Genomic DNA, 13,360 nt, shown 5'->3' with positions numbered 1-13,360 from the left:
GGTTGCGAGGCTCTCCACCGTGGTGGAGGTTGTGCTCGAGTTTAAAATGGTGCATTGGATCCACTTTGAAAATGCATCTACAACTGCGAGGAACATTTTGCCCATGAATGGGCCCGCATAGTCTACGTGCACTCGTGACCACAGTTTGGTAGGCCAGGGCCAGGGACTCAGTGGAGCCTCCCTGGGGGCATTGCTGAGTTGGGCACAAATGGTGCACCTTCGGACGCAGAGCTCCAAGTCCGCGTCAATACCAGGCCACCAGACGTGGGATCTGGCTATGGCCTTCATGAGAACGATCCCCGGGTGCTCGCGGTGGAGCTCCCGGACAAATGCCTCTCTGCCTCGCAGAGGCATGACTACTCGGCTGCCCCACATCAGGCAGTCTGCTTGTAGTGATAGCTCATGCATGCGCCTGTGAAAGGGTTTTAATTCCTCGGGGCAGGCATCGCGAGCCTCTGCCCAGTCACCGGTTAGGACACATCTTTTTACTAAGGATAACGTGGGGTCGCTAGCCGTTCAGGCTCTGATTTGGCGAGCCATCATGGGCGAACCTGTGGACTCAAAAGGCATTGATTGCCATGACTATCTCACAGTCCTGTTCGTCAGACTCTTCCGTGGTCGCCAGGGGTAGCCTGCTGAGCGCGTCGGGACAGTTGTCTGTGCCTGGTCTGTGCCTTATGGTATAGTCGTAGGATGCCAGCATGAGTGCCCACCGTTGAATTCGCGCCGAGGCGTTGCCGTTTATTGCCTTGCTCTCGGATAGGAGGGACGTAAGGGGCTTGTGGTCAGTTTCTAATGCGAAATTGGCCCCGAAAAGGTATTGGTGCATCTTTTTGACACCGTACACGCACGCAAGCACTTCCTTCTCTACCATTCCGTACCCGCGCTCTGCCCGCGAAAGTGACCTGGAGGCATAAGCTATGGGTTGTAATTTGCCCGTACTATTGACATGTTGCAAAATGCACCCGACCCCATATGCTGACGCATCGCATGTGAGAACTAGCTTTTTACCTGGGTCAAAGAAAGTCAAAACACTGTTGGAACACAGAAGGTTGCGTGCCTTATTGAAGGCGCGTTCCTGGGCCTCCCCTCAAAACCAATCGCACCCTTTCCTGAGTGGCATGTGGAGAGGCTCCAGCAGCGTGCTTAAGTTCTGCATAAAGTTCCCAAAGTAATTGAGTAGCCCGAGAAAGGCGCGCAGTTCTGAGACATTCCGGGGCTTCTGTTTTGGACTCTGTTGGGCGGATTCCATCAGCGGCAATCCTTCTGCCCAAAAATTCAACCTCGGGTGCGAGAAACAGGCACTTGGAGTTCTTGACTCGTAGACCTACCCAATCCAACCGCTTTAGTACTTCCTCCAAATTACAGAGATGGGAGTCGGTGTCCCTGCCCGTGATAAGTATGTCGTCTTGAAATACAACCGTCCCCGGGATGGACTTGAGCAGACTCTCTATGTTGCGCTGGAATATGGCAGCTGCCGACCTGATGCCGAATGGGCATCTATTGTACATGAAAAGGCCTCGATGTGTGTTGATGGTGGTGAGTAGCTTGGATTCCTCGGTCAATTCTTGCGTCATATACGCAGATGTGAGGTCTAATTTTGAGAAAAGTTTACCTCCAGCCAATGTGGCAAATAAGTCCTCCGCTCTGGGCAGCAGGTACTGGTCCTGGAGGGAGACTCTGTTTATGGTAGATTTGTAGTCCCCACAGCTTCGTACGGATCCATCAGGCTTCACGACTGGGACAATGGGACTTGCCCAGTCGCTAAATTCCACAGGTGATATAATGCCTTCCCGCAGAAGCCTGTCTAGTTCGTGTTCAATCGTTTCCCTCATCACATAGGGTACAGCTCTGGCCTTGTGATGGACCGGTCTAGCATCCTGTGTGATGTAGCTTTTGACTTTGGCCCCTTTGAAAGTGCCCACACCTGGCTGAAAGAGATATTCAAATCGCTTTATAACTGTTGAGCAGGAGGTCCGTTCCTCTAATGACATGGCATGGACATCATCCCATTTCCAGTTTAGTTTTGCCAGCCAGCTTCTCCCCAGCAGTGCTGGGGGGTCTCCGGGGACAATCCACAGGGGAAGTCGGTTCACTGTCCCTTTGTGTGTGACAGAGAGCATGGCGCTGCCGAGGATTGGTACGATTTCTTTGGTATAGGTCCTTAGTGTGGTGTCGACCCTTGTGAGTTTTGGTCCGTCTCTTTTATGCGGCCACAGTTGTTCAAATTGTTGAGCGCCCATGAGAGATTGACTCGCTCCCGTATCCAGCTCCATGTTGACAGATATCCCGTTGAGTAGGACCCTCATCATTATAGGAGGCGTCCTGTTGTAGGAGCAGCGGCCATTGATCGTGTTGACCCGCTGTACACCGGTGTCCCGGGTACTGTCCCCGCCATCTTCTGGTCCGCTTTCCGCCCCATCTGATTCGTATACCAGCCGAGCTGCTGTTGTTTTGCACATGCGGGCCAAATGCCCTGTATATTCACAATTTCTGCAAACAGCCTGCTGAAATCGACATCCCCTTGACGAGTGCCCACCCCCACACCTCCAGCACAGACCTGTTCCATTGTTCAAAGAGTTCCCAAAGAATGAGCTGCGTCTGGCTGATCTCTCTTGAGCTTCTCTCAGTTTGTAATTGATTGCTCGCATTGTGGCCCTTGATGGCTTCTGCCTGCTATCGAGAGCCTGTTCTCCCGATTTTGTCTGTGAGTGGGGGTAGCAGCTTGATGGCTTCTGCCTGCTGTCGAGAGCCCGTTTTCCCGGTTTTGTCTGTGTGTGGGGGCAGCAGCTTGTTTCGTGCTGTGAACTTCTTCTTTTGATATTTCGTTAGTTGTCGTACCTGCATTGTAAATCAACCTCGTTTCTTCTTCCCCTCCCAAGAATGTCTGTGCAACCAGTGCTGCTGCCTCTAAGGTCAGGTTCTTGGTCTCTATGAGCTTTCGGAATATGCCTGCGTGGCCTATTCCTTCAATGAAAAAGTCTCTCAGCATTTCTCTCCTCAGTTCATCGGAAAACTCACATAAACTAGCCAATCTCCGAAGTTCTGCCACAAAGTCGGGTATGCTCTGGCCCACACAGCGTCTGTAGTTGTAGAACCTGTGTCTGGCCATGTGTAGGCTGCTCGCTGGCTTCAGGTGGTCTCTTACCAGTGTGCTCAATTCTTCAAACGACTTGCTTGCTAGTTTCTCGGGTGCCAACAGATCCTTCATTAAAGCGTATGTTTTCGAGCCACAGCTGGTCAAGAGATGGGCTCTGCTCTTGTCTGCCTTATCGTCGCCTAACCAGTCTTTGGTTACAAAGCTTTGCTGGAGCCTTTCTATAAAGTCCTCCAAATTGTCTCCCGCATTGTACTTTTCATTTGATCCGTTGTTCGCCATTCTGTGGATTCTGTAATCCCGTAACTCGTCGCCACTGTAAAGTCCTGTCCCCTCAGTACAGATTCACACGAGGCATGTAGTGAAGTCAAGGTTACTCTGGACCTGCACCTTTATTTCACAGCTCTGGAATGCTGCACTTGCCTGAGACCTGTCCTTATATACCTGTCTCTTGCAAGTGCACCCCTGGTGGTAAGGTATGCTGGTGGTTACAGGTCATATCTTATTACAGTCATGTATAGCATGTTAGGATACAGTTATATCTAATAATGTAAGATACATGACATCCACCAGCAAGCCTGTTCACATCAGTGTGCTTTTCCCCAATTCAGCTTTCAGACAATGCCACTCCATGAGTTCAGTCTTGTAGACTCTTCTTTTCGGGAGGAAATGGTTGAAAATTTGAAGACATCTGAATCTGCAGTTAGTTTTTACAAGAATATTTGCAGCAAGTGCAATAAAATAGTCCTATGGAGGAACTCTAGAGGAATACTGTCGGTATTATAATCGTAAAGTAGTAGTTTTAATTATTTTTCTTGCTCTACAGAAGGAATCACTACAACAGTGAAAGCAACTACAACCGGGTCCACTACTGGCTCCACACCGGGTGAGTGATGGCTTCTTTCAATATCCAGTAAGTAGCAAGACCAGTGACACAAGTTATCATTTCAACAACTCCCTCTCAGTATTTCTCATTAACATTTACTCAACTAGTTTTAATATTTTACTGTCTTTTGAATGAAACGACAATTTACAATTCATGGTGACGGAGAAACTCTGCATACTTTCAAATCCCAACACAATCATTATCAAATCTTCAAATCTTGTCAAAGGATGCTCGCTGACACATTGTGGCCGCTAATATTATTTCCAATTTTCTTTGTCCAGTAACTTGAAAGATTTCTTTTGAAACACAACCAATTATGCAAATGATGATTTATCGATCTCGTGTTTTTGTTTGTACTTCAATATTTGAAGCAAGGAGCTCTAGTTAGTAGCTGTAGTCAATAACTTCCTCATTTATGATCTCCTTTTCCCAATAAAATAACCTAGCAGCGGAACTTTAATTAAACCTGCTGGATTTGCAGTCGGAGTGCAGCGGTTTTAAATATTTTTTTTTCTTCAGAAGTGACGACAACAACAAAAGGGACAACAACCACAACTCTGTCTACTGGCAGTTCTACAATGGGTAAGTGATGTTTTCTTTCAGTCTACACCAGCAAGTCTGTTCACACCAGTGTGCTTTTCTCAAATTCAAATTTCAGGCAATGTCAGTCCATTAGTTCAGTCTTGTAGACAATTTCTTCAGGGGGGAAATGGTTGAAAATTTAAAAACATCTGAATCGACATTTATTTTTCTGAACATCACTTTTGCAGAAAATGTAATTAAATAGTCTTATGGAGGTACTCTACAGAACTACTATACTAATTAAATTGTATTGAAGTGGTTTTGATTACTTTTAATGTTCTTTAGAAGGAATCTCTACAACAGCGACAGCAACTGCAACTGGGCCCACGACTGGCTCCACACCGGGTGAGTGATGGCTTCTTGCGGTATCCAGCAGCAAGACCAGTGACACAAGTAATCTTGTTTTAACATCTCTCAGACAGTGGAAGTCCATTACTTCACCCCTTGTGGATATTTAGCTCATTCCTTCCAAAGGGAAATGGTTGACAACTTAACTATTTGAATGAAGCCAGACCTGAGTCTGAGCATGAGAAATACTGTGTGGATGTTTGTGCATCTCTCTGCTTCTCTTTGTCTCTGTTTACCTATGTTTACTGAACAACTTCTGAATATTTCTCTAACCTTTCAATGAAATGTACAATAAGCATTTCATGTTAATGGTGGTACTGTGCATGCTTTAAAATTCAAATAGAATCATTATCAAATATTGTCAAATATTGACATGTTGTGGTTTTTAATATTCTTCCTTTTTTGTCTATTGTCCAGTACTTGAAGTAGTTCTTTTCAAACACAACCAATTATACAAATGTTGTCTTGGCACTTTCAAGTTTTTATTTATTTGATAAAGGAGAAAAAGGTTGATCTAGTTAGTAACTGTAGTAAAACATTTTTCTCATTTTTTGCACTTCAGTATCAATAAAATAGCCAACTGGTGATACTCGAGCAATACTGCAAGATTTCAAACTTGAGTGCTGTGGTTTTGATTGTTTTTATTTTTCTTCCGAAGCGACGACCACAACAAAAGGGACAACAACCACACCTGTTATTGCTTACACCACTACAACGGGTAAGTGAAACCTTCTTTCAATATACACCAGCAAGTCTGTTCACACCAGTGTGCTTTTCTCAAATTTAGATTTCAGACAATGTCAGTCCATTCGTTCAGTCTTGTAGCCCCTTTTCTAACATAAGAAACATAAGAACATAAGAAAAAGGAGAAGTAAGCCATTTGGCCTCTCGGGCCTGCTCCGCCATTCAATAAGATCATGGCTGATCTGATCATGGACTCAGCTCCACTTCCCTGCCCGCTCCCCATAACCTTTTACTCCCTTATTGCTCAAAATTCTGTCTATCTCCATCTTAAATATATTCAATGACCCAGCCTCCACAGCTCTCTGGGGCGGAGAATTCCATAGATTTGCAATGCTCTGAGAGAAGAAATTCCTCCTTATCTCAGTTTTAAATGGGCGGCCCCTTATTTTAAGACTATGGCCCCGAAATTCAGTACCGCTGGAAAGCTGGTGCTCCTCCCGATCTTTTTGTGGACATTAGCGCCAAAATTGTTTCCTCGCTGGGCCGCCCCAAATATAGCTCCAAATGTGAAAAAATGTGTTCCAGCACTAATGAACCCTTCCAAAGTGGAATTTTCAGTTGTGTGGCTGTCTTAATTTGAATGTTATCACTACTGAGAAATTCTAATAAGCCAGCTGCTAAAAAGGCCAGGGTTTGCTGCAAGGCCCTGAGGGGGAAAGAGAATTCAAGGAGTCTGGAAGGATAGCTGGTGTAAGACGTGCAAGGAGAGCAAACAGGTTCACTGATATGGGGCTGGAGACACTGATGGACGGTGTGGAGGACAGAAAAAGAATACTGTTTCTTGATGTGGGGAGACTTGGCAAACCGCCAGCACAGAATGCATGGAGGGAGATTTCAGGGACGTGTCAGGCACCTTCATATATGTAAGGATGCACCCTCCCAGGAGGGTGCTGGTCAGACTGCACCTGGCCCTTGCCGGGTGGCAATGGGTCGACGCCTCCTAGCTCTGGGGCGACGGGGATCCTTCTCCTCCTCCTCCTGCACCTCCTCCTCCTCAAGTGGTACTGCTGGCTCAACCTCCAGCGGCTGTCCCCTCATAATGGCCAGGTTGTGCAGGATGCAGCAGACTACGACGATTATGGAGACCCGTTAAGGAGAGTACTGCAAGGTGCCACCAGAGGTGTCCTGGCACCGGAACCTTTGCTGAAGGATGCCTATGCACTGCTCGATGATACACCTGGTGGCATAATGTGCGTCATTGTATGCATGCTCTGGCGCTGTCCTGGGGTTCCGCAGTGGAGTGAGCAGCCAAGGGGATAGGGGATATCCCTTGTCTTCAATCAGCTTACCCCAATCCTGATTCAGGCTGGTGAACATGGCGGGCACGCTGGTCTGGCGCAGAATGAAGGAATCATGGCTGCTTCCTCCCTTGCCCGCTGCCTATCTGCACGGTGCTGATGGCGATGCCTTCTCCTGTGTGCTGCCCTGCTTCTGACCAGGTGTACCAGGGGTCACCCTACCAACACCTCCCATCCTCAGGGTGAACCCTGCCAAGCAGGTCTCTGCAGCCCACAGGACTCCACTAAAGAGTCAGACCTGAAAGTTGTACAAAAATACAGGAGTATGTGAAAACCTCTGAGCAGCACTCAGCAGGTTGAATGGAGCCAAAACAATTAATCGAACTATTAAAAGATAAATTACAGTGGATGCTGTAATCTTAAATAAAAATACTAAAATTAATAAAACGATTTCCCTACCGATCACAGCAACACTCCAGCGGTGTCCCGTTCGAGCTCTGACTCGAATACCTTGCGGGGGCACCGCTGGGAAAAGGCTTACCTTTTTGAAGCTCATAATTCCGGTCCTGGTGACTTTCCCGCGGCCCGCACGCTGCAGAGCTCTCCACTGGATAGTCTCCTTTACAGCGGCTTCACCGCGCCGTTTATGGCGCAAGTGTACACCGCTCAAATTCCTCCCCCCTCCCCCCACCACCGAGCTGAATATGGCTCGGGGAGTGAAAATCACCCGACCGCGTTGGCCGATCAATTTTATCGGTCTCCCACCCCCCCCCCCAAACTCCGCGGTAGCCGTCCCTTCGGGGACAGTGAATTTAGGCCCCTATGTCGTCTAATTTTAATTTCCCCTATGTGTGGAAATATCCTCTCTGTATCCACCTTGTCGAGCCCCCTCATTATCTTTTATGTTTCAATAAGATCACCTCTCATTCTTCTGAACTCCAATGTGTATAGGCCCAACCTATCTTCATAAGTCAACCCCCTCATCTCCAGAATCGACCGAGTGAACCTTCTTTGAACAGCCGCCAATGCAAGTATATCCTGCCTTAAATATGGAGACCAAAACTGTACAGTACTCTTGGTGTGCCTTTACCAATACCCTGTACAGTTGCAGCAGGACTTCCCTGCTTTTATACTCTATCCCCCTTGCAATAAAGGCCAACTTTCCATTTGCCTTCCAGATTACTTGCTGTACCTGCATACTGACTTTTTGTGTTTCATACATAAAGACCCCCAGGTCCCTCCATACTACAGCACTTTGCAATTTTTCTCCAGTTAAATTATAATATGCATTTCCATTTTTTCTGCCAAAGTGGATAACCTCACATTTTCCCACATTATACTCCATCAGCCAAATTTTTGCCCTTCCACTTAGCCTGTCTATATCCCTTTGCAGATTTTTTGTGTCCTCCTCACAATTTGCTTTCCCACCAAGCTTTGTATCATCAGCAAATGTGGCTACATTACACTTGGTCCCTTCAGCCACTGTTTGCCAACTGGAAAATGACCAATTTATCCTGACTCTCTGTTTTCTGTTTCCATTTCACAATGGTTGAAAACCTGGCCATCTGAATCTGCATTTAGATTTTTCAATACATGCGAAAAAAGTGTAATTGAATAGTCTTATGGAGGTACTCTACAGAACTACTATACTAATTAAATTGTATTGATGTGGTTTTGATTACTTTACTTGTTCTTCAGAAGGAATCACTACAACAGTGAAAGCAACTACAACCGGGTCCACAACTGGCTCCACACCGGGTGAGTGATGGCTTCTTTCAATATCCAGGAGCAAGACCTGTGACATAAGTTATCTTGTTGCAACCACTCCCAGGCACTGGAGTCTCTGATTACTCACAAACGATTACTTAACTTGTTTGTAATATTTTACTGTCTTTTGTCCTTTGACTGGTCGACAAATGAGGGGATCTAGTTCGCCACGAGTAAAAAAAAAAATCCTATTCTTTGCACTTTAGTATCAATAAAATAGCCGATTGATGAAACTCTCTCAATATTGCAGGATTTCAAATTTGTGTGTAGTAATTGTGAATATATTTTTTTTCTGAAGTGACAACTACAACAAAAGGGACAACAACCACAACTAATATTGCTGGCACCACTACAACGGGTAAGTGATGTTTTCTTTCAATATACACTGGCAAGTCTGTTCACACCAGTGTGTTTTTCTCAAATTCAGCTTTCAGACAATGTCAGTTCATTAGTTCAGTCTTGTAGACAATTTCTTCAGGGGGGAAATGGTTGAAAATATAAAAACACCTGAATCTACGTTAATTTTTTTTCAACATCAGTTTTCCAGAAAGTGTAATTAAATAGTCTCATGAGGGACTTCTACAAAGATACAAGAGGCATTTACGTTGTATTGAAGTGGTTTTGATAATTTTTGTTGTTCTTCAGAAGGAATCTCTCCATCAGTGAAAGCAACTACAGCCGGCTCTGCTACTGGCTCCACACTGGGTGAGTGATGGCTTCTTTCAATATCCAGTAAGTAGCAAGACCAGTGACACAAGTTATCTTGTTTTAACAATTCCCAGACACTGGAGTTTCTGCTTACTCAGGAATGATTATTTAACTTATTTCCGGTATATTGCTGTGTTTTGAATGAAACGCACAATTTACATTTCATGTTGACAGGGATACTCTGCATACTTTCAAATTCCAATACATTCATTATCAAATCTTGTCAAAGGATGCTCGCTGACAGGTTGTGGCCGCTATTATTCTTTCTGATCTTCTTTTGTCCAGTAACTTGAAAGATTTCTTTTGAAACATAACCAATTATGCAAATGCTGCTTTCATGGCCTTGTGCTTATGTTTGCACTTCAGTATTTGAAGTAAGGAGACCTAGTTATGATCTGTAGTCAATAATTTCCTCATTTATCATCTCAGTTCCCCATAAAAATAATCTAGCAGTGAAATTCTATTAGCACTGTTGCCTTTGCAGTCGGAGTGCAGCCATTTTAAATATATATTTTGTCTTCAGAAGTGACGACTACAACAAGAGTGCCAACAACCACAACTCTGTCTACTGGCAGTTCTACAACGGGTAAGTGAAGTTTTCTTTCACTATACACCAACAAGTCTGTTCACACCAGTGTGCTTTTCTCTAATTCAGCTTTCAGACAATGTCAGTCCATTAGTTCGGTCTTCTAGACTTTTTCTTCAGGTGGGAAATGGGTTGAAAATTTAAAAACATCTGAACATTGGAACGAAGAATAAAAGAGCTCTAGTGATAGGGGATTCTATAGTTAGGGGAATAGCAAGGCGTTTCTGCGGCCGTAAACGTGACTCCAGAATGGTATGGTGCCTCCCTGGTGCCAGGATCAAGGATGTCATAGAGCGGACGCGGGGCATTCTGGCGGGGGGGGGGGGCGGGGGAGGGAGAGTGGGTGGCGGGGAGAGGGTAAGCAGCTCGAGTAATGGTCTATATTGGGCCCAATGACATAGGCAGAAATCAGGGAGTTAAGAAGAAAATTAAAAGGTAGGATTTCAAAGGAAGTAACCTCTGGGTTACTAACGGTGCCACGTGCTAATGAGTGCAATAGAAGGATAGAGAGGATGAACACATGGCTTAAGAGTTGGTGTCGGAGGGAGGGCTTTAAATTCTTGAGGCATTGGGACTGGTTCTGGGGGAGATGGGACCTGTACAAACTGGACAGGCTGCACCTCAATAGCGCCGGGACCAATATCCTCGTGGGGACTTTTGCTAGTGCTGTTGGGGAGAGTTTAAATTAGCTTGGCAGAGGGATGGGAACCTGAGAACAAATTCAATAGGGAAGAAAGTAAATCAGAAATTTGATAGCAAGAAATTAGAAAGCGAATCTGTAAGACAGAGAAAACAAGCGTTAGTAAGTAGTAATCAAGGAGGTCCTCCTGTGCTAATTGATATATACTTTAATGCAAGGAGTATAGCGAATAAGGCGGATAAGCTAAGAGCACTGGTAGCTACTTGGGAGTATGACATTATAGACATTACAGAAACATGGCTGAAAGAGGGGCAGGTTTGGCAGATCAATATTCTTGGTTTCAGGATTTTCAGTCAAGACAGAAAGAGGTTAAAAAGTGGCAAGGGGGAGCGGTCGCAGTATTGAGTAAAGCAACTATTACAGTGATGAGGAGGGATGATATGTTAGAGGGATCATCAAATGAGGCCATATGGGTCGAATTGAAAAATAATAAAGGGGCGATCACACTGCTGAGCGTGTATTATAGACCCCTAAACAGTGGGAGGGAGATAGACGAGCAAATATGTAGGAAAATTGCTGTGAAGTCCAAAACCATAGGGTAATAATAGTAGGGGATCTTAACTTTCCTAATATTGATTAGGACAAATACAGTGTGAAGGGTATAGAGGGTACAAAATTCTTAAAATGCATTCAAGAGAACTTCTTTCACGATACACCAGCAAGTCTGTTCACACCAGTGTGCTTTTCCTCAATTCAGCTTTCAGACAATGCCAGTCCATTAGTTCAGTCTTGTAGATCTTTCATTTGGAGGGAAACGGTTGAATATTTAAAGACCTCTGAATCTGTAGTTAGTTTTTTCAATGTTTGCCGCAAGAACAATAAAATAGTCTTATGGAGGAACTCCAGAGGAATAATGTCGGTATTTTTATTGTAATATCATTTTCATCAGTAGTTGCATTACCACAGTAGTCCATTAGGTGGAGCAGTAGTCCACTAGGGGGAGCTCTGTTGCACTTCTACCTACTTAATGAAGAAGTAATCATAACAAAATAATCATTATACATAACTTGCATGGTATACACAACAAAAAGATATGGACTTATTTTTCCACATTTACAAATCAAACTTAATCACTGGTTTTCTATTTCGAAGAGTATACTTTCGCTCTCGAGCAGAACTGTCCAAACTTGTTGTAGAACTTAGTCTCATTCCAAGCTGCACCTGAGGAGAGTTTTTCTCCAGGGCAGTCCTTGATCTACATTTTGACTCGCTACAACTTCAGACTCAGAATTAAATTCTGACTTTCTCTTGGACTTGTTTCTAGTACATCTGATGCAGCATTTGCTACTGGTACTCTAATTGTAACAAAACTATCTGACTCATCAGAAATAATCGAATCATTCCAACTTTCAACTCCTTCCACATCTGTAGTTAAAATATGACCATTATGATAAGTAATTAGAAAATTTGCCAATTTGTGATCCAACGACAACTGCCGTTTCCTTGGATTTGGATCCAACATTTGCTTGATGAGTGCACGTTTTACAATTTGTACTGTGCGCTCTGCTGCACCATTTAAAGCAGGGTGGTACGGCAGAATTTTGGTATGTTTCACTTCGTTTCTGCTCATGAACTGCAAATTCTCTGAACAAAATTGCAGCCCATTATCAGACACAATTTCTTCTGGGAAGCCATATAAAGAAAAAAATCTTGGCAAATTGTCTCATGTTTTACGTTATTTTCCACATCAAAAATACCTCTACCCGCTTTGAATGACTATTCATCACAATGAACAATTGTTGTCCTTCTAGCTCAGCAAAATCTACATACAACCTTTGCCACACCGTGGGAGACCATTTCCATGTCTGTAATAATACTGTTGGTGGTTTCTTGCTCACCAATTGACATGTTGTGCACTGACTAATGATGTATTCTATATCTTTATCTAAACCTGGCCACCATAAATAACTGTGTGCAAAACTCTTGGTCAAGCACGTTCCCAGGTGCTGGTCAAGAAGATCTCCTAACAATTTGGGCCTGAACTTATTTAGGATAACTACTCTTGCACCCCACATGATACAATCTTTATCCACTGATAATTCATTCCTACGAACGAAGTATGGATGAATATCTTCCTCTGATACCTGGTTTGGTAGACATTTGCGATGTAATCATACACCTTTGATATAACTGGGTCACGTTTGGTAACTCGACCAATCTCTTCAGCTGCGACTGGCAGCTCATCAATGTGTGAAAAATAGAACACTTCTTCCCTATTGGCTGTAACTTGTGATGGGGATGGTAACCTTGGCATAGCATCAGCATTACTTAGATCTACCTTGGAGATAATGTTCTCAGTTTCTAATCTTTTGATTTCTTGCTCAACTTTCTCCTTGAGTGCATATGGTACGGGATGTGGCTTGCAGTAAACTGGTCTAGCGTCCTTCTGTTCTCTGACACTGGCCTGGAGGTTTTGGGTGGACTGCCTGTTTCGCGGAACACTTTCGGATACTGCTTGATGACGTCATCTTTCGATGCAAATTTCGATTCCACGCAAAAAATCTCGATCCAACCAATTTCTACCTACCAAAGCAGGCTTGTCTCCTGCCACTACTGTGAGAGGCAAGCTCTGAAACTGATCTTTGTATTTCACCGGTATGGTGATATGTCCTACAACAGGAATTTTCTCTCCTGAGTAGCCTCACAGCTCTATCTTCGATTTCTCTAGTGGAAAATCAGGTAACTTGTCAAAATATAGCAATTC

General features: G+C 44.3%; 1 protein-coding gene across 1 annotated transcript in view; it reads left to right on the top strand.

Annotated features, from left to right (window-relative positions):
- The window catches only part of LOC139278095 (mucin-2-like), an 85,435-nt gene that overhangs the window by 67,430 nt on the left and 4,645 nt on the right, over nt 1–13,360 (top strand). The window contains exons 37-44 of the mRNA XM_070896753.1: nt 3,924–3,983; nt 4,503–4,565; nt 4,851–4,910; nt 5,572–5,631; nt 8,594–8,653; nt 8,961–9,020; nt 9,308–9,367; nt 9,894–9,956. Coding sequence (XP_070752854.1) covers nt 3,924–3,983; nt 4,503–4,565; nt 4,851–4,910; nt 5,572–5,631; nt 8,594–8,653; nt 8,961–9,020; nt 9,308–9,367; nt 9,894–9,956 — 486 coding nt within the window. The remainder of the gene's footprint in view (nt 1–3,923; nt 3,984–4,502; nt 4,566–4,850; nt 4,911–5,571; nt 5,632–8,593; nt 8,654–8,960; nt 9,021–9,307; nt 9,368–9,893; nt 9,957–13,360) is intronic.

Source organism: Pristiophorus japonicus, chromosome 13, assembly GCF_044704955.1.
Source record: "Pristiophorus japonicus isolate sPriJap1 chromosome 13, sPriJap1.hap1, whole genome shotgun sequence".
NCBI classification, from domain to species: domain Eukaryota; kingdom Metazoa; phylum Chordata; class Chondrichthyes; family Pristiophoridae; genus Pristiophorus; species Pristiophorus japonicus.
The sequence above is the reverse complement of the archived record's forward strand: the minus strand, read 5'-3'. Positions and strand labels throughout refer to the sequence as shown.